We start from the raw sequence: 19,357 nt of genomic DNA on the forward strand, positions 1-19,357 counted from the left end.
CCAGGAAAAAAGGGTCTAATAGAGCACACAACACGATGCCATGGATCCGGAAACAATAAGATGCACATCAAATACAGAATTTCTTCTTGCTGCTGCTGTGTAAAATGAAGAGAAATGTACCATACGCCACTGTAAATACAAATATTTATTCAGGTCGAGCAAATGTTTCTTCTCCCGTAACAGGATTATGATAGTAAATGTCACCAGAGTCATTCATCTTGACCTTCCATGGTGTTGGTAATCGTCTTCTGGAGTTCTTTTTGGCCGCTGGTTTCGTAACAGCTGCCGCCGCTACAGCAATAGAGACGTGCGCAATGGGAGCTTCTAATATGGAGGAGGAGGAGGAGGAGGAGGAGGATGCAGGAGGTAGAGTTTGTAATGGCATTGACTTAGTCTGCTCCGTGATGTTACCATCAGGGACAGACATGTTATCACTGCTTGTTGCCAAATTTGTAAATGCGCTATTTGTGCCTACTGCTGTCGTCGTATCAGGTGAAGGGGCATTCTCGGGATTTGTCATATTTAATACTAATGTAGGGTGATTTACAATTGGAACTGCTACTTGCTCGTCATTCGTGGTAGCATCGTCGTTGTTACGCTTTGGGGAATAAGGTGTCATGTTGGTTGGATCAGCCATTGTCGTCATTGTTTGCATTAATTCGGTACTCTTATTTATCTGGTTTTCAGACACATTCATCACGGGATCTTTGTTTGCCATCGTTACTGCTGAAGATCGATATTGACTGGCAGGGCATGCTATGTCCATGACAATGTCATCGCGGTCCTCAATATCCAATTGTCGTAGGCGTTCTTGATCAAGTCGTTCTTGTTCCTTTGCTGCTCTCTTTCTGATGGCTGCTCTTGCTTCTGGCGTGATGGTAGCACGTTTGGCAGGCTGTGATGACCCACTCACTGCTGGTGAGGGCGTGGTGCTGGTGGCGTTGATGGTGGTGGTTGCTGTTAAAGTGTTTGTTGGTGTACCATTTACCAGAGGTTTCACAAAGGAAGTAGCAGGCGATGATGTTGATACATTCGCATTTGCTTCAGCATCATTCCCTATCAATGTATCACTGAAAGCTTTGCGCTTGCGTTGTTGATGAGGGGCTGTGGTTTCAGCGGCAACAGTGGCCTTGGGTGCATAAACAGCAGTGGGCTTATTCGACGAGGTATCGGGAGAAGCATGGCCATGATTTACACGAGTAACAGATGCAGAGCCGTCCATAGACATTGCAGGCGTAGTTTGCCGACTTGGAGTCTCAATGCCTGCCATGGCATCAATGTTCCTCACTTTATTCAACGTGGCTACAGGCTTAGGCTGTTCAATAATCGACTGTGTGGTTGTCTCTTGTTTAATAGGTATAAGGTTGGTGTCGTTGTCAATGCTATTCGTACTATCCGGCTTGGTGCCATTTGGTTGAAGTGTTGATTGGGCAGCTTCGGAAGCAGGAGACGCATTTTTCTTGGTATTCAGAGCAGATGAAGCAGCGGCAGAGGTGCTCTTGGCTTTTGCAACACTAGGTGAGCATTTTGTAATGATGTTATGGCTGATGAGAGGACTAGATTTCTTGGCAGATGATTGTTTTGAAGATGGTGATGTCTCTGCTTCAGCTCTTGATCTAGGATTATTGAATGACATGGGCGACGTACCAAGAGGAGGGTATGATCTCAGATCCTTGGGTCGATCTTGATTGAGTCGGTCATTAATAGACATGTTGGAGTTAGTGGAAGCAGACTTCTTTGCCAAAGGAGACGATGATGACGATGATTTTTTGACGGCATTGGTCTCTGCAGGTGAGAGAGATGGAGGCTTTCTCGCAGGTGGTGATTTCTTACGCCATTGAGGTGGCAATGGTCTTCTGTGGTAATCAGGAACATAGCGATCAGCTTCTCGTCTCAAGAAAGGTGCAAGTTCCTCGTCACTACTGGAACCTGGAGAATGATCTCTGTCTTGTCTTGCGAATGATACAGATCTGCGGCGTTGTCTTGTTTGTCTTAAAGGAGATAGAGAGCGAGATCTTGAACGAGCGCGAGAACGGGATCTGGTGCGAGATAGAGAGCGACGATGGCGATCTTCAGACATGGGAGAGGGAGACCGCATGATGTATCTGCTTTTTGTATTGGGAGAATCATCGTCATCAGAGCCATCAGATAGCGATGTTCTTCTCTCGGGAATGGTGGGCGAAATGAGTCGTCTTTGCTTCTTTCGAATAGGCGAACTATTACGTCCATTGCTCTGGCAATCCAGGTCCATATCATCAGAGGCGACAACAATCTTTCGATTGACGATAATCTCTTCATCTGATCCATTACTTATTTCACTATCACTATGACGAGTATGCTTTCGACAGGAGGTTTTATCTGCAGACCCTAATGGGCGAGAAGCGATAATTTTGATGGATTTGGCAAGAATGTCTCTTTGATGAAATGGAGCTTCCTCTTGATTTTCATCACTGGAGCCATGGTCATTGGGGACCCGTTTCTGAAGCTTCGTTTGTTCTGATTTGCGAGAGGAAGACGTACTCGGTGAAGATGTCTTCTTGTCAGAGGAAGAGGCTGTGCTTTCTTTTTTGGCATTGGAGGATGAGGATGACACCACAGAGGCGCCAGAAATCGTGGCTTGAGGGGAAGGAGGAGGGGCCGAGGAGACATCAGCAGAAGTAGTGGCGACATTGGACACGGGGGCAGAGGCGGCGACAGGCGGGGATGGGTGTAAGACTTGCTGACCGCTGTTCATACTTACTTGATTTACGTTACCATTGCCAAAGAATTGATAAGGGGTGCTGTAGGCAGTAGACGGCATGGCACCAGTGTTTGGGTTGCGAATAAAAGAAATGATGGGGTTTGGATTGGAATTAGTATCCTTTGGTATAAAACTGAAACCGTTTTGTGGTGGTAAAGGAGACGAAGAAAGAGGAGTAGAAGAGGAAATCGAAGAAGAAGCAGGTGAATGATAAGGAACAGGTATCGACTGGGTATTGTCCATTTTCAATGAGTTGTTATTGTTGTTGTTGTTGTTGCCGTTAGAACGAAACGTGGTATGAAATCCCATTGTGTTGTTTTCATTGTTCATTTGAGGTCGGTGATAGAGGGGAGGAGAAGGTATAGACGCTTGGATGACTATATTATTGTAATTGGCATGATGGAAATCATTAGGTGGAGGATAGTGTGGTTTAGCCTGGAAGGGGCGCACAAATCTGAAGCCTGAGCCTTGAGGCGGTTGGCTACCAGAATAGCTTCTCCTTTCTCTTGGGGGCACCGTCTTGCCTAGACGTCGAAAGACTTCTGGTAGTTGCTGTTGCTCTTCGGAAGCCGAGCTATTATATGACATGAGAGACAAGCCTTAAGAGATAGGATCAGCAGAAAGTTGTGGAAACGAAAAGAAGAGAGTGTTTGATCGTATCCAAAAAAAAATCTTTTTTTTTATAGTCTTGACTTGGTTTTAGAATGAGAGACTTTCAAATTAGCTTGTCGCCGTTGCTATCCTGAAAACACACATGGCTGGAGAGGGGATGGCATTGAGTGGCAATGCAATGTAGCCATCATTAGACGGAGCGGCTACTTGTTGTCTTGATCTTGCTTAGATGTAGTTGACTTCACGAGATGTATTGCCAATTTTACATGTGGGAAGTTACAAGGAACTACACTAATAAGCATGTGGACTATTGCATGGCCTGCATCAGTAACATCTACATGAAGCAACTATAAAGGATACTCGAAGCGTCTTTTAGAGTGTCAGAACTGATCATAGACTTGACATGCTTTCACTATGAGCAGAAAGAATAGCTTTTGAGTGGCATTGTAGCACATGATGGAAGCTTTGTCCTTCTGTTCAAGCATCGGATACACCTCACGCACAAGAAGCTACTTGATTCACACAGCTAGCAAACGCCTAACAGATGGTGTATTAACAGTAGAGCTGCTTGGACTAAATTAAGCTTTTTGTTTGTAAACACAACATTATAAAGCGTACTGGCAATTTGTTTAGCAATAGGAACGACATGAGTTTTTTTGTTTGATATTATGAACATTCATTAGTCTGGTGTGATATCCAGGCCAGAGGAGTACCACTTTCTTGTCTTTCTCTCTCAAAAGCAACTGTAAGGGGAGCCTATATACAGGAAATGAGTCTATACTGCATTTCTTGGAAATGTAACAGTGATTTTAGACTATGCAAATAAATCTGCTGTAGCTGCAAGTTGGAAAGCATCCTGCTAAGCTGCTCTTCTCTCTTGGTGAAGGAAGACATGTGCAATGCGAATCATCCACATGCATGAGATGAAAAGAGCAAATAAACATAGATGGCCTGTTCATTGACCTCAGCAGAAACTTGCCAAACCTCCTTGTTTATATATATATATCGAAGGGCTTCATACAACAAATGTTGGGTACCACATGCAATATTCATATGAATAGAAAATCTCCTTGTACCGCTCTAACTCCTGTACCTAACACACTGGTGTAACTTTTAGTTACCAAAGCCATCTTGATGCATCGTTCAGGCATCAAATGTACATGGTGGTTTCAAAAGTATTCACCATCATTCAGTTAATCTGCGTTTTATTAAGCATCAACCTCCTTTACCATGTAATTAAACACGTTGCTTGTTTATGATGTAATTTCTCTTTTGTGAATATATCTCTTTTAGGAGTATTTAGCTATAAGTTGTCATGGAATGAAATGTTGCTCAACACTCGGGGTTTATTGCAGCCTTGTTAAAGCACAATGGCAAATCCCAGAATCTCCCATCCCAAAAGGCAGCGTTGACCTTTGAGGGCTCTACTGGCAAAGTGTTTATTTCGAGCGTCATTATAATGATGATGATTCTGTATGATGACATTGCACTTGGCTCATTATAATGTATACACTCATCCCCGCCTAGTTTCTGATGGAAACAATAGAAATCACCTTACAAATCCACATGGATTCAAACACATCAGATGGAATTCTTTCTTGTTTCGTTGAAAACGATGAAAAATGAGACTATGCATTATTTATTTACTCACGCTCTTATGATGCTTTCCTAAACCATCAAGCTTGAGAACGTATTTGCAGGCGTTCTCCACAGCAGTTGCTAATGTTGCAGAGTTGCACAAGGTCAATAAACGTGTTTCTTGTGCTGGCATGTACATTTAAAGTGCGCGCTGTACGCTTCTTTCTGTTGACATGTGAAAGTGTACACACGCCTCTGCTTGCTTATTGTGTGTGTGTGTGTATGTGTATGGTATATATAATGGAATCTCCCTTTTACTCCACATTTTCCCTTTTCTTTTTCCTCTCTTTCTTCATCTTCATCCTTTCAAAAAACAACTATATATAACTATACTATGTCTGCTCAGGTCGCCGGATACACCGTCTCAAAGGTAATCTCTGCATTCGTCAATGGCCCATTCATCCTCTCATGTCATTCCAGACCACTCCTTTAAATCTTAGTGTGGATGAGGCCATCATCAACTCAAAAAAGTCAAGCTCCTTCTTAACACACATGATTGTTATGATGGACCCACAGCAAATCAAAGCGAACGAGATTGCAAAGGTATGTGGGGGGAAATGCTATCCATGACAGCATGTATATTGACATGCGAGCGGATTATAAGGATGCCTACGAAGAGTGCCTGCAGCTGAAAGAATATCTCTCAGAACAACTGTGGTCTGAGGTGGAGACAGACGGCATCTCCAAAGTACAGGCAGCTCTTGATGAACTTACACAAGCTTTGAGCAAATATGAAATGACAAACGACATGATCGAAGGCGAATGGTAAATGAGAACCCAACGGTGGGATCAAGCAATGATGTGCTGATGGAAAAAATCATAGGGAATTTGTTGAATCATCTACTTGCTGTGTCCCTTCCTATTAAGATTTAGTTTTTAATCATACCAGATATCGCAAATTTAGCAATTTCAATAAAATTCGTCATGTAATGCAATGAAAATCTCATGTGTATAGACATCTAAAAGGAGAGATTCTCCACACCAATTGGATGTTCTTATTTGTTTGACATGATCGCACAGCAAGAATTCACCGTGATTGTTACACCATAATGAAATATGCAAATTCTGTACATTGGAAAGGCGCTTATTTGGTCAGTGATTATTTAGCAAGGTGTTTATTGATGAAGAACGAAAGAATGGGATATAGTTTAATAAAAAAAAAAAAAAAGGAAAAGCGGAATGTCTATATTAAAATGCGTTGTATAATAATGCAGTGAATTAAGAAATAAGATTAATGCAATGAGACTCATTTAACTCCAAACATCTTCTTGGTAACGACCAGTGGTTCTTAAGCCCTTGACGTACTCATGCGCCTTTTCATCAGTCATACCGCCATATTCAATAGCACAATTGATGAAGGTTTGATTGACATCACGCGCCATGCTCTTGGCATCACCACAGACATACACATAGCCGCCCTTTTGCAGCAACTCCCAGACTTGAGCACCGTGTTCATGAAGGCGATGTTGAACATAGATCTTTTGGGCTTGATCACGAGAGAACGCAGTGACAATGCGAGACTCACCGCCCAAGGTCTCGAAAAGCTCAGGCCATTCATCAGCATACAAAAAATCCTGAGCTTGATTACGACTACCATAGAACAAGAGAGTGGTACCCACAGGCTTCCCGTTGCGCTTCTCTACAACACGCTCACGAACAAAACCACGGAAGGGAGCAACACCAGTACCAGGACCTACCATAATGACAGGCACAGAGGGATTGCGAGGTAACTTGAATTGAGAATGACGCACATGAACAGGGATCTTGTGGCAATGGCCATCCGAACCAAGGTAAGCTTGGCGAGGACCAGCCAGGTCGTAAGGAGGATGTTCTTGACCATCAGTTACGGTGGGCTCATTTTGCATTTGAATGCTATACAAAAAGTTGGTATTGACACCATACACAGTACGCTGAGGTGTAGGGAGAGGCTGATAGGCCAATGTCACTACAGTAGCTGAAATGGTCTTGGGGCTCTCCTTGGCAGAGCTTGAAATAGAGTAGAAACGAGGCTGCATGCGAGCAATGGTTTCGACAATGAGATCAAAAGGAACGCTGGCAAAGAGACCAGGACGCGTATCAGCACCAGTGACTAATTGAAGGACCTCACCCAGATTGCGACAAGCATCGCCAACTTGCATACGGTATTCGTCCTTGTCGGTAGCTAAGCGGGTCAAATTGGCTTTGGCTTCTTCAGAAGGTGCGTATTCCACAAAAGAGTTCAACACTTGACGAGAGATGGGAGCACAGATTTCCATGTAGTATCTAAAGATGGAGCGATAGGTAGTAGGGACAGGGAAGGGGTGCTTCTTGGGTGCCGTGGGATCAATCGCCTTGACCATAACCACCGTATCCAATTTGTCGGTTAATCCTAAAACAGAGGCGAGACGGTTGACTTCAATTTCATTGTTGGTGGGCCAGATGGCAAGATGATCACCGGTATTGTAACTCAAATTGGTACCACTAATGTCAACATCAATGTGCATGCAGTGACGGTCTGCACCGTGGAAAAGCTCTCGGGATGTCATGGCTGCAATATAAGGACGCTTAGCATCGTAAATGATCTTGCTGTTGTGAAGAGTTTTGAGTCAGTACCCAACTCAACATGCTTTTTTGATTTTCAACTTACGCGTTGTTTTTGGCCTTCTCAGCCAACTCGCCAAAGTAGACATCATTCTTTTCATATTCAGGCAATTCTTCGACCAAATACACAGGCTGTCTAGGGCCAGATCTAGCTGAGCTTTCATCCACACCCAGCGTTTCACAGAATGCAGGCCACATTTTCTCCTTCCATGTCAAGTAGTCCTCCTCCATAGAAGCATCATCATCACCCTCACCAGCCTCGCCAACCAGATGAGCGCCGAGCTTCAAAAGGCATTTGTTGATACGACGAGACACTTCATTATACTGATCATACGTCTTGTTGCCCAAGCCAAACATGACATAATTCAGATTGGTCAAGGGTCTATCCTCGCTACTCTCAGAAAAGGTAGGTTCATCCTCTGTAACAAGATCCCAAAATTCCATGGCATTATCTGTTGGATCTCCTTCACCATATGTAGCCAATACAAACACGACAAGCTTATCCTTGGGTACTTGATCCAAATAGGTGAGATCGTACAATTCCAAATCTGCGGTCATACAACTAACACCAAATCGTTGAGAGCATTCCTTTGCGATGCGAGCAGCAAAACCTTCTGCAGTGCCTGTCTGTGAGCCATAAAACACAATCACTCGACGACCCTAATCATCCCCCCCATGTATGGTCAGTCATCGCTGTCCATTGTGCGTACCGCTGTTGTATGGATCTCTTACCTGTTGTTCCATAACTTTGACAAAGTTGGTCTCTCGCTTGGGTTGAGCTGTATTGGCACCAGCAGTTACTACCTTTTGCTTCTTTTTACCGAATAATTCAGCCAGTTGATGTCTGCTAAACCAAGCAGCTGTGCCTAAGCCAATAGCGGTCAATAGAACCAGATCAGTTGTATCGAATAATGCAGTTGCAGGCTCTGGATCCATGTTGTCTTTATGTATCTTGGTTGTGAAAAGAGAGAAAGAGAGAGAGAGAGAGAAAGAAAGAGAGACCAACAATAAAGAAATTTGTAATTTATAGGGAGAAGGATCGGAAACGGCGCCCGAATTGTAGTGCTACCAAAAGGATAAATTGGACATGTATGTTTCTGATTGCTTTCAATCGAGATATCAATCAAGGATGCCAACTTGCAAAGCGATATCGCTGGGTTAAATCGCTTTGCTCAGCTTGAGCGTCTTTGTGGCAAATATGAGCACAGCATGGACAGGCAAGTCATGATCAAGTCAATAATGATCCCTTTTCATTGTTCATTGGTTTTGTTGGCCGGAGCAACTGACCGCAGAGAGCAAGAAGTCATGCCATATACAATGAAATATTCTGTCTCCTTTCGTAAATTAGCATATCTGTAGAAAGCAAGCCCTTCTTATTATGCATGATTTGATATATCTCAATATGTCGATATACGAATCAATGAAACGCACATTATCTACATGCCATGTTGAAATGTTGCAATTACATATATTTTGGTGGTGAGCCAAGCTGATTGGCGTTGTCAGATATGAAAATGCCAAAAAAAAAGCAAAGAATAAGCATTCAAACTAACCGACGGTTCTTTCAAGTTCATGTTTCCCATTTAACCAGTATCACAATCATCATTGTCACCATCAGAGAGGCATTCAGGTCAGCCAGCAGCACCACCCACCAACACCACCAAAACAAATTCAAACTCAGTTTCGAGCTTTGTTCAAGATTGGACAAATTTTATCTTTTCTCGACTTCTTTAATCTATTTTTTGAGATTCGACTATATAAACTGTGATGGTCAGTCCGTACTTCCTAATACATTCGTGGAGTACTTTTCAAGACGCTTCCAATGGTGCCAAGTAAAATGGATAATTTGAATAAACCTATTGAGCAATTTTAGAAAATATAAAATGAGGTTTTTGGCCAAAATATCGAGCTTTTGCATATGAGGGTTTCACAAAAGTGGTTTTAGGGGTTGCTTTGGATTGAGAGAAACATTTTGATATAATATATACCATAGTAAACGTCTCCATTTTCAAGGTGAAAAACGCGATCGTTTGATTTTTAACGAAAACCATGAAGTACCCCTCATGGTTTTTGATCGATTTTTGGCCATGTTTTTTAGGTCCTCAAAAAGTTGAGCAAAGGTGTCAGGGAGCTACTGCCACTCGAGCACAGTTGTTTGGTGGCATTCCGGTGGCTCAGAAAGATCTACATGTCGAGATATTAAGGATTGAAAGCTGTCAAATTTGGCTTTGTTTTATACATTTGCTTGTAAATACATACTACAATGTACACGGTCTTAGAGAATCTGACTCCAGCGATTAGATTATTCTATTCCAACAAAACTTCTACGCGCACCTGCCACAAGTGAACATGCGTATGCATCGCATCCTTGCTGTATATAAAGAAGAAGAAAAAGAGACATAGTCGTCTTATTATATATTATCTCAAGGCACTAGCTAGACATGACCATACAATACTGATATATATTAAAGTAGATAAGGGATAATAGCTACACTGCAGATATTCCAACCGTATTCCTAGATGAAAGCTACATCACTCTCGTATACTTTATTAACTACTCTAACATGGTAGGCCAAAATCACATTGCATTTAATAGGTCAAGAGAAGCATCTTTAAATATAAGATCAGCCATTCCACATTGAACCCTTTCACTGAAAAAGCAAGGCACAATGCGTGGTAACACATGATGCCTTTGTCTACTGATTCCATATCTGGGCAAAACAACACAAACTGTAAACAATAACAATACATCTTTCTTTTGCTTTCCATCTAAAAAATGAACAATCCTATTCAATTCCCCCCTAACACAGTGTCATCAAAACTAAGCAGCAAATTGCTCAAGAAACCACCAAGTCCAATAGATTGGGTGCACCAATCCTACATGGAGATGATACAAGATGTATCCTACACGACAAGCCATTACTACGAGTCCAACGAGAATGGGTCTGGCATTTTGGAAGCAAGTGTGCCTGAATTAGCAAGAAAACAACAGCCAGATGAAACACACTATTTAAATAGCAGCAGCAGTACTGATCAACAATATAAAAGGGCTGCGCATTCAATCACACCACCGCTTTCATTGCAGAGGCTGTTTGATTCAAAAAGCACATCTCCACCACCGTGTTCGGCAGATCATCAAAAGAGTAGGCTCAAGCAAGTACAAGAAGAGGAGGAAGATCTCTCATTTACCGACGGAGAGGATGATGATGATGATGATGACGACGATGAATTCAATACAATCACTACATCGTCAACAGATTGTAATCGAAAAAACAATATATATCGATTCTATAGAGAGCAAAAAAGTCTGGCAAGACCTATTGATGAGCTGGACGACGAAGATCCAGCAATATACAAAGTGATGACCCCTCACAGTAGTAACTATGGTAGTGGGTTTGCCTCGGATCACAGTCAATCTTCTATCCAAATCACTCCCTCATCCTCTCCTCCACCCCCTCAACAAATCAAATTAGTCAATCAGCAACAGCAACAACAAATACCCAAAAAGAAACTTAAAATCATAGGAAAACTGATCACAAAGATGCGGATAGCAGCTGAAAAGCCATTTTGGTCGATTGATAATCATTTTTAATAATAAATAACGATAAAAGGAAAGTGATGGCTCTAAACAAGGGGAATGAAGGTGATGTACTACTATTAAAAGCATAAATATGTGTATATGTATGAGTGGATTATGTAAACTAAGTATTAAGAATATTCATAATAATAAAGAATAATGAAGGGAGTGTATACAGGAATGTGATATTGATAAGGAGTGTTGTGTATAGGTGTTGTACTTGTTTTCTTTAATATGTAATTAAGAGAGCATCTGGTCCCTGCCATGCGCTGATCAAAAGTGCAGTAGTGAGCACCATGGAGAATCGACACCATCTCCATATGAGATTGAACAATTTAACAACATGGTTCCGAAGACGTCCCACAAAGGTTTTAGGCTCATTCACAAAGCGTTGAATTTGCATTTGCTCCGGCTTCAATGGACTGGGATACAGATCAGATGATGGAAAGGCTTCGTCAAAAATACCGAAATCACAATCATCTATTTCGTCGAATGTGTTGTACAAGTCCATACATTTTTCTTGGTTGTGTTCTCGTTCAATCTTGCTGATAAACTCGAGTGCATCGTCCAAAAGGTCTTGATCAATGCCAGTAGCTTTAGACAGCACGCTTTCAAAGCCAATGGAGGGCACGTTGTAGAAGGCTGACATTTTCTTTTCTGTGAATTCAGCAAAATCTCGTAATTGGAACGTGTGAGAATCATTTTCCTCTTGGTCTGGTCTTGTTGCCGCTGTTCTGGTAGATGTGGAGCTGGCCTTGTTCTTCATCCATTCTGATTCGAGTTCACCGAGAAGAGTGTGTCTGAATCCAGTTTGGTTGGCATCGTCTCCATAGCAGCTTGGGGCTGGTGTTGAACGTGCTGAATGGATGTTGATGCCTTTCTCTTTGAGCTTCTGCAGGATGGTGCGATGTTCCTCAAGGCTGCTGTTGAGTTGATCAATGTGAGTGAATTGGCGTTCATATGCTTCTTGCAACTTTTCAAAGTCGTGTTGCGTAAACTCGAATTTCTCAAATTGCTTTTTCAAATCACCAAGATCTTTCAAAGTGGCAGCCAATTTCGCCTCTAATTCTGCTTTTGATTGTGCAACAAGGTCTTTTTCAAGCTGAATCTTGTCAATTTCAGTATACAGTTCATCCACAAGAGTGTCCGCCTCTTGGTTTCTGCTTGTTGTCATTGAATTGGAGAGTTCCATCTTTCTTTGGCGTTCGTTCATTGCTTGAAGTTCCTGTATTTTGGTAGAAGCAATGTCAAGATTGCTCTTTAAAATGCTGATCTCATTTTCGAGCTGACGAGTCTTTTTTGAATTTGAGCGGCTTAAATTGTCTTGCTCTTGCATTGCAACATCAAGTTTGGTTTGCAATTCTGTGTTCTTGCGTTCCAGTACCTCAATCATTGCTTCGCGGGTTCCTCTGGGTGGAACAAATCGCATGGTATCCTCTTCATCTTCGTCTTCATCCGATGATGTGGGCGAATCGATACCAGAGTCAAGCTCGTCTTGAATGGCCGTGGATGAGGATGGGGTGATGGGTGGCGTACTTGATTGCAACAGTGAATCGTAACTCGACTTTAATCTCAAGTTGTGTTCCAAGAGTGATTTACCTAATTCGGCTGCAAGCACTAAATCTGTAATGTAATAATAATGATATAAGTTGATTTTCACATGAGATTTTCACACATGCAATAGCAGCAGCAGTAGTAGAGTAATAATCTCCTTTTTGCTGCTCCTCTATTTCCTTTTATATATTGATACATACCCTTTTCTTTATCTTTTAGGGCACTGTATGCATTTTTTAACATTGGGATTAGCTCAGATGATGTTTTTTCGGCCATCCAGGACACGGAGGACATGAATGATGTTGTCGAGAGTGTGGGCGATGGAGGTCCTGAAGGAATTTGAAGTGTGTTTCGATTCAAATCTAAATGACCGGGAGGGGCTAGGTGCGATAACATGTTGGTTTGTTTGGTAAATGTAGAATTGAGGAAAAAGATAAAAAGAAAGAGTGAAAGAATACCAGGATACACACTATATAGACCTTTTTTAAGGTCACAGGGCTTCCTTAAAAATACGTTTTATATCACATTTAATAAAGCCATACAGGTCACATAGGCAATAGCAGTTGTACAAATCATCAGATTTTGTAACTTTTGAATGTCGCTTTTTAAACTCTAATTGCAGAAAAGCATGGCATTATTTGGTAAGATATACCTGATATCTGCGTTGAATTTTTATGAAAAAAAAAAAAAAAAAACGCAAAAGCAGTAGTTGATGTCCATTGCACTGCTCCCAACAGCAACAACGTATACTATGAAAATCTATTTCTTGATCTGGGCTCGGTGTTCAAACTCAGGAATTCAGGTACCAAAAATCATGTTATGGAAAAATGTCAAAAATGATATATTAATTTTATTTTTTTACATTGAAAAGCAACATTAAAATATTTATTGAGAAGCCTCGAAAGCAGCCTTGGCATCCTTGATCTTGTTGAGACGTTGCTTCTTGTTGAGGGCAACGAGTCTACGGTAAGGCTTAGCAGGCTTACCCTTCTTCTCAGTAGGTTGAGCAGCAGGGTTCTCACGGATAGCTTCATGAGCTTCAGTGTACATATCCTCGACCTTATCAGAGGTGATACCAGCCTTGATGAAGGTAGAGAATTGCTTCTTGTAACGCTCCTCATCTTCTTCTTCGAGGTATTCCATGTACTCAGCGACGTGAACACCATAGATGTAGTTACGGAGGAGTTCATCATCGTTGGTCTTGGTCTCAATATCGAAACCGGGGAAACGGTTACCGTTGTGGGGAACAAAGATACCACCATCGGAAGCACCCTTCATGGCGCCAAAAACACGGGCACCAGTGGAGGTACGAGCGAGACCGACATCGAGGAAAGCCTTGAAAGGACGGGGAGCATCCTCAGCAGCTTCGATCAATTGAACGGTACCATCGGGCTCAGCGAAACCTTCGTACTTGTCAGCAAGACCGAGCTTGGCAAGAGTACGACGAGCAAGGAGGAGACCAGTAGCATAAGCAGAGGCCCAGTTGGTCAAACCACCCTTAACACCATAACGGGGAAGTTCGTGAGCATAGGCAGCAGAGAGAACGAAATCACCTTGGAGCTTGGCGTAGATGATTTGACAGATGATGTCCTTGTTGGTGAAACGGACAACCAATCTATACTTGGGAGAGTTGTACTTGTTCTTGGCTTGAACAACAAGTCTCTTACGAGCATAGTAATCGGTCTTACCCTCTATCATTCAGCATGACATGATTAACACACAAATCTCAAATCTTCCACTATAGAAAATTTACCTCTTCTTCTGCGATACTTGACTTGGTAACGCTTGAAGTAGGCCTTGTTCTTTTGTTGCTTGACGAAAGGCTGTAAAGAATGTAGGAGGTGAGTATTTGGTTGGTGAGAGGGAGATTGGACACTGATGGATGTACTGGTTGGAAATCGACCGACTGAAAAACAAATCTTCATCCATCCATCTAATCATCCATCCGATTCATCCATCGTACATCCATCTAAAATCCATGCGATTCTTTTATAATACATACCATTTCTAATACTCAATGAAAAAGGAGAGTTCATCATATTGCAGCCTTCCATTGTTCAAATAATCCCACCTGCCATGCAGTCTGTCCGACAGAAAAAAATTCAATAAATCAAACCCGAGCGGGCTGCAAAATCCATTCAACTTGGTGATCAGTGTGTACAGAGGCATTGGACGCTATAATGTGTTTCACTCTATGTGCATATTATGGCTAGATTCTACGTTCTTGTAGATACATTTACAAAACACCTCATAGATATAACATCACACAGAATGAAGGCTGTAAAGCTTCCTAAAGCCTAGCACATTATTATCATTTAATTATTGTTTATTATCATTTCATTGTAATGCCATCATAATGATGGTAAGTAGTGTATAGCAATTTATCGAGTTGTACCCATTATGCAATCAGTATTTGGAGAGATTTATAACACAGTAAATCATATTGATGCCGAAATATCTGCTCGTGATAAAATTGTCAATACTCCTCCACATCAAGCATGTTGTAAAAGCTATCTTCGTACATTTTCTGTTCATCGCTCAAGTAATTGTATTTGCTAAAGTCCAAAGCATCGTCATTTTTGTTGTAATAAACAGTATCAACAATCGTCAGACGATGGGCAGTATTGTAGACGTCGATATCTGAGCGGCTATCCATGAATATAGCTCGACTCTTCTCATTTTTGGCCTTGTTCTTGCCCCTTTTGATTTTTGGCTCAACAACATATGAGAAGAGGTCGTTTGATTTTGTTAATACCACATCCTCATCATCAGCTCCAGTGACGAGGAGATTGTCTTGGTCGATTGCATTGCCCAATTCCATGCAAGAGTAGCCTAGTCTTTCACATCGGCCGCATAATTCTGTGTCGTGGGCTTGAAAAGTGCCTCGATTCTCATTTCCACGTTTGTTGGGTGCTTGAATCTTGTAGCTGGATGGGTAACATCTTTCATAGCAGTTTCTACATTTCTGGTAATCACTGAGGCTACCATTGGCGCTCTGCCAACGACGACCGCAATTTTCACACCCAAATTTCACAATTCTGACGCTATATGGCGCTTTAGTATGCTCAAAATCAGTATAATAACTCATTCTTGTAATAGAATTTGCATGAAAGAAAATGGGAATGATACAACATCCTATTCTCTCTCTATATATACGCTCTTTGCAACATTCTATCAGTGAGTTGCAGTTTGACTTATTTGATGCGAATAATGAGCTCGATTGGTTCGCCATTTGGAACAGTTTTACATCAAAAGCATATATATCAAGTGTTTGCAATTGATCGAGCGTTTGAAGAAATAGTGGTTTATTAAGTTTTTTTTTTTCGCACAAGCCAAGATATATTGCTGTCGGCAGCAATCTGTTGCAGGAAATTCTGTTCAGACATCTTCTATTCATCCAAATCAGTGCTTTACTTGCTTGTACCTAAAAGATCATCTTTTGACAGCTTTTTAGTAATTTTTTAGCAAGTTAGCTTCACCTTCAAGCGTCTTTTGGGCTGTTTCTTTTGACATGTCTTCTCCATCTTGCTTCGTGTACAGAATAACAGGCTTTTTTGACATCTTCAAACAGCTGTTTAGGACTTGATTTCTTGCTGTCTTCGCTAGTATCAGTCTTGTCCTCTTTCTTGGGCATACTTTTTTTTGGTCTTCTTTCCTTGACAACAATAAAATTGAATAAATCATTTGCGTTGGTCAACACGACATCCTATCCATATGCTGCAACCAAAATCGTATCGTCGTGGCTATCATCTCCTTCGATTTTCATACAAGAGTATCCGAGACGACCACATTTACTGCGGGGTCGCTATGGTGAGGTTGAAAAGTGGCTTTATTCTCATTCCTTTGTTTGTTAGGGGCAGGATTTTGTAACTAGAAGGAAACGTTTTCTTTAGGCAGCCTTTTGCATCTGTGAGAGTCTTGAAGCTTTTATTTGCGCTCTGCCAACGTCGACCACAATTGAGGCAGCCAAGCTTGACAATGCGTACGTTATAAAGTGCTCAATCAAAAACTGGATCTGTGCAAGAGCTCATTTTTGAGTATACTGTAGTATTTACTGTCATTGCGAAAGACACCTTTATGAGCAAGACTCCCCAAGGATAGTCTTCGGGCTAACCAATTGCCCTTTCAACTTCATTGTCCCCATTTAATCAGCATCGCAACCATCATTGCCATCATCAGAAAGGCATTTAGGTCAGCCAGCAGCAGTGCCGCCGCCAAAATCGATTTAAGCTCAGTTTTTTTTCTGTTCAAGATTGGACAGATATTGTCTTTTTTCGACTTCTTTAATCTATCTTATGATATTCGACTATATAAACTGTAATAATCACCTCACGCTTCCTAATACACTCTTGAAGTACTTTTCAAGGCGCTTCCAATGGTGCTAATTGTACTAAGTGTATTGACTGAACTTATTGAGCAATTTGATAAAAATTGAAATGCGGTTTTTAGCGAAAATAGCCATATTGTGCATATGAAAGCCTCATAAAAGTGGTTTCAGAGATTGCTATGGATCGAGAGAAACATTTCGATTTAATATATACCATATTAAAAGTCTTTATTTTCAAGCTGAAAAACGCGATCGTTTGATTTTCGATGAAAACCATGAGGTACCCCTCATGCTTTTTGGTCGATTTTTGGCCATGTTTTTTTTTGGCCCAAAAAGTTGAGCAAAGGTGTCAGGAAGTTACGACTACTCAAGTACAATTGTTTGGCGTCATTCCGATGGCTCACAAAAGCCTATATATCAAGATATGAAGGCTTGAAAGCTGTAAAATTTGGTTATGTATTGTTCTATAAAGTTTATTTACACGGCATAAATCACATCTGTGGTAGCTGAAATCTTCTGGAAAGGCAGTTCTGCAGCCTGTGCAATGTCTAGTTCAAATAAAAGGTGTATTGATTTTGGTAAGACTAATTCATACAAGTTTTGATGAGTTATGTTGTTGGCAAGCTTGAAAATAATGGAAATGAAAAAACCGAATTTACTGCTTGAATACTATGGTCTAGCACCTTTGCTTTGCTGCGGTAAAACCCTCATCAAGATTAATATTACCAAATGTTGGGTTAGATGCTTAGTTGCCATGGTTTTTTACCTTCACTTCGCTACGGTAAAACTGCCTCATAGGTCAACGTTACCAAATGTTGAATTAGATGCGTTATGCTCTTTCTGGACGGGCTTAGCACATCCTCCAAAGCCCCCCTCATCAATGTAGACTTCGCCGATGGTTTATTCACCTCGTATGGTACCCAATTCTTTAGTTTGTCTACTTCTTTGAATGTCTTACAGTATATATAATGATGGATAAGAAAAAGGGGGAGGGAAAGGCTTGAAACAAGGCCAAGATGTGAAGCTTTCAAGCTGAGTAACACAGAGCGACATTTAATTTTAAGACGGCATTACACTACTAGAGGTCGAGCATAGATTACTCCTTTGGATTTTGGCATACTATGAACAAATCCAAAGTTTTCGTACAGCACAAAAGTCTTTTTTTTTACAGCAGGAGAGCCATTTTTTTAAGTAAAAAGACTGAAATAGCAATCGCGAGGCATATTCTTGTTGATCCAATCCATCAGGGCTTTCATGATGAGTTTACCGAGACCCTTCTTCTGATGCTCTGGTAAGACGCCAATATCCACAACTTGAAAAAACAAATGGCCATCACCAATGGGCTTTCCAATGCCTATGACTGATTGAACTTCATCATTGATGACTCTGACACCGTACATTGTATGAGGCAATGCCTTCTCAGCGACTTCAACGGATTTGGGAGTAGACCAACTCTTCTTCTTACATCGCAGTGCATTATGGCAGAGGCGGTTTGTTCCAATAATGTGTATCTTATCAGTGTCGTAATAGAATGAGATAAAAACTATTGGATGCCTTTTTCGTTTATATACCATTGAGAGAGATGCCATGTTGTTACACCGTTTGTCTTAACGAATCAAGAGGATTATCAACAGAAAGCTTATTACAATGCTACACTACATGAGTCACTCCAAGTCATTCTACGTTTTGAATTTGTGTGTGGTTTCAATGCTATAGCAAGGATTTACAACGGTCCTTAATAGTGCAAGCTGCATTATCTTCTAAACATCAACGTATACCTAAAATTCACCATGAATATAACACCGAAAAATGCGCAGTCGAGTACTTGCAGTGTCCAATGTTGTTACATGCAAACTATGAGCGAGCATAGTACATGCCTTGAGACTTTGGCATACTAGACATAAATCCGAATTTCTGGTAGAGCATATGAGCATCACCATCCGCCAAAAGACTAACGTAGCAATCGCGAGTTGTGTTTTTGTCGATCCAATCCATCAAAGCCTTCATGATGAGCTTACCAAGACCCTTCTTTTGGTGCTCTGGTAACACGCCAATGTCGACAACCTGGAGAAACAAATGGCCATCGCCAATCAATCTTCCCATACCAACCACGGATTGATCCTCGTCGTGGATGATGCTGACACCATAAACTGACAGGGGTAATGCCTTTTCGGCGACTTCAACGCTCTTGGGTGTGAGTCCAGCTCTTTTTCTGATATCGCAATGTACCTTGGCTGAAGGTGGCTGCTCTAAAACTGTGTACCCCATTCAAGCAAAACTTTACGAAAGAAAGAAAGAATATGAAAACGAAAATCATCTCCTTCAAGAG

General features: G+C 41.4%; 9 protein-coding genes across 9 annotated transcripts; 2 read left to right on the plus strand and 7 right to left on the minus strand.

Annotated features, from left to right (window-relative positions):
- Positions 1 to 145: 145 nt before the first annotated feature.
- Positions 146 to 3,328, minus strand: YOP1_1 (ER membrane protein DP1/Yop1; the record flags this gene model as incomplete). The annotated part of the gene is made up of 1 exon (XM_064827417.1): positions 146 to 3,328. One exon carries the CDS (start codon positions 3,326 to 3,328, stop codon positions 146 to 148), a length of 3,183 nt encoding a protein of 1,060 aa, XP_064686701.1.
- Positions 3,329 to 5,324: 1,996 nt separating this feature from the next.
- Positions 5,325 to 5,856, plus strand: ATP23 (Mitochondrial inner membrane protease atp23; the record flags this gene model as incomplete). The annotated part of the gene is made up of 4 exons (XM_064827418.1): positions 5,325 to 5,360; positions 5,411 to 5,533; positions 5,595 to 5,755; positions 5,814 to 5,856. The coding sequence occupies 4 exons, from the start codon at positions 5,325 to 5,327 to the stop codon at positions 5,854 to 5,856; spliced, it is 363 nt and encodes a 120-aa protein (XP_064686702.1).
- A 384-nt stretch (positions 5,857 to 6,240) lies between these two features.
- On the minus strand, positions 6,241 to 8,506 carry ATC70_008165 (uncharacterized protein; the record flags this gene model as incomplete). Its single annotated transcript, XM_064827419.1, has 3 exons — positions 6,241 to 7,555; positions 7,617 to 8,230; positions 8,303 to 8,506. 3 exons carry the CDS (start codon positions 8,504 to 8,506, stop codon positions 6,241 to 6,243), a joined length of 2,133 nt encoding a protein of 710 aa, XP_064686703.1.
- Positions 8,507 to 10,346: 1,840 nt separating this feature from the next.
- Positions 10,347 to 11,162, plus strand: ATC70_008166 (uncharacterized protein; the record flags this gene model as incomplete). Its single annotated transcript, XM_064827420.1, has 1 exon — positions 10,347 to 11,162. One exon carries the CDS (start codon positions 10,347 to 10,349, stop codon positions 11,160 to 11,162), a length of 816 nt encoding a protein of 271 aa, XP_064686704.1.
- Positions 11,163 to 11,376: 214 nt separating this feature from the next.
- Positions 11,377 to 13,097, minus strand: ATC70_008167 (uncharacterized protein; the record flags this gene model as incomplete). The annotated part of the gene is made up of 2 exons (XM_064827421.1): positions 11,377 to 12,770; positions 12,902 to 13,097. 2 exons carry the CDS (start codon positions 13,095 to 13,097, stop codon positions 11,377 to 11,379), a joined length of 1,590 nt encoding a protein of 529 aa, XP_064686705.1.
- A 489-nt stretch (positions 13,098 to 13,586) lies between these two features.
- On the minus strand, positions 13,587 to 14,706 carry ATC70_008168 (uncharacterized protein; the record flags this gene model as incomplete). The annotated part of the gene is made up of 3 exons (XM_064827422.1): positions 13,587 to 14,392; positions 14,455 to 14,524; positions 14,704 to 14,706. 3 exons carry the CDS (start codon positions 14,704 to 14,706, stop codon positions 13,587 to 13,589), a joined length of 879 nt encoding a protein of 292 aa, XP_064686706.1.
- Positions 14,707 to 15,177: 471 nt separating this feature from the next.
- rtf2 (Replication termination factor 2) lies at positions 15,178 to 15,789 on the minus strand (the record flags this gene model as incomplete). Its single annotated transcript, XM_064827423.1, has 1 exon — positions 15,178 to 15,789. One exon carries the CDS (start codon positions 15,787 to 15,789, stop codon positions 15,178 to 15,180), a length of 612 nt encoding a protein of 203 aa, XP_064686707.1.
- A 2,426-nt stretch (positions 15,790 to 18,215) lies between these two features.
- On the minus strand, positions 18,216 to 18,617 carry ATC70_008170 (uncharacterized protein; the record flags this gene model as incomplete). The annotated part of the gene is made up of 2 exons (XM_064827424.1): positions 18,216 to 18,539; positions 18,600 to 18,617. 2 exons carry the CDS (start codon positions 18,615 to 18,617, stop codon positions 18,216 to 18,218), a joined length of 342 nt encoding a protein of 113 aa, XP_064686708.1.
- A 265-nt stretch (positions 18,618 to 18,882) lies between these two features.
- Positions 18,883 to 19,296, minus strand: LKH1_1 (serine threonine protein kinase CMGC group; the record flags this gene model as incomplete). Its single annotated transcript, XM_064827425.1, has 1 exon — positions 18,883 to 19,296. The coding sequence occupies one exon, from the start codon at positions 19,294 to 19,296 to the stop codon at positions 18,883 to 18,885; it is 414 nt and encodes a 137-aa protein (XP_064686709.1).
- Between the last annotated feature and the right edge of the window lie 61 nt (positions 19,297 to 19,357).

This window comes from Mucor velutinosus (assembly GCF_035048745.1).
Source record: "Mucor velutinosus strain NIH1002 chromosome Unknown tig00001561, whole genome shotgun sequence".
Taxonomy (NCBI): domain Eukaryota; kingdom Fungi; phylum Mucoromycota; class Mucoromycetes; order Mucorales; family Mucoraceae; genus Mucor; species Mucor velutinosus.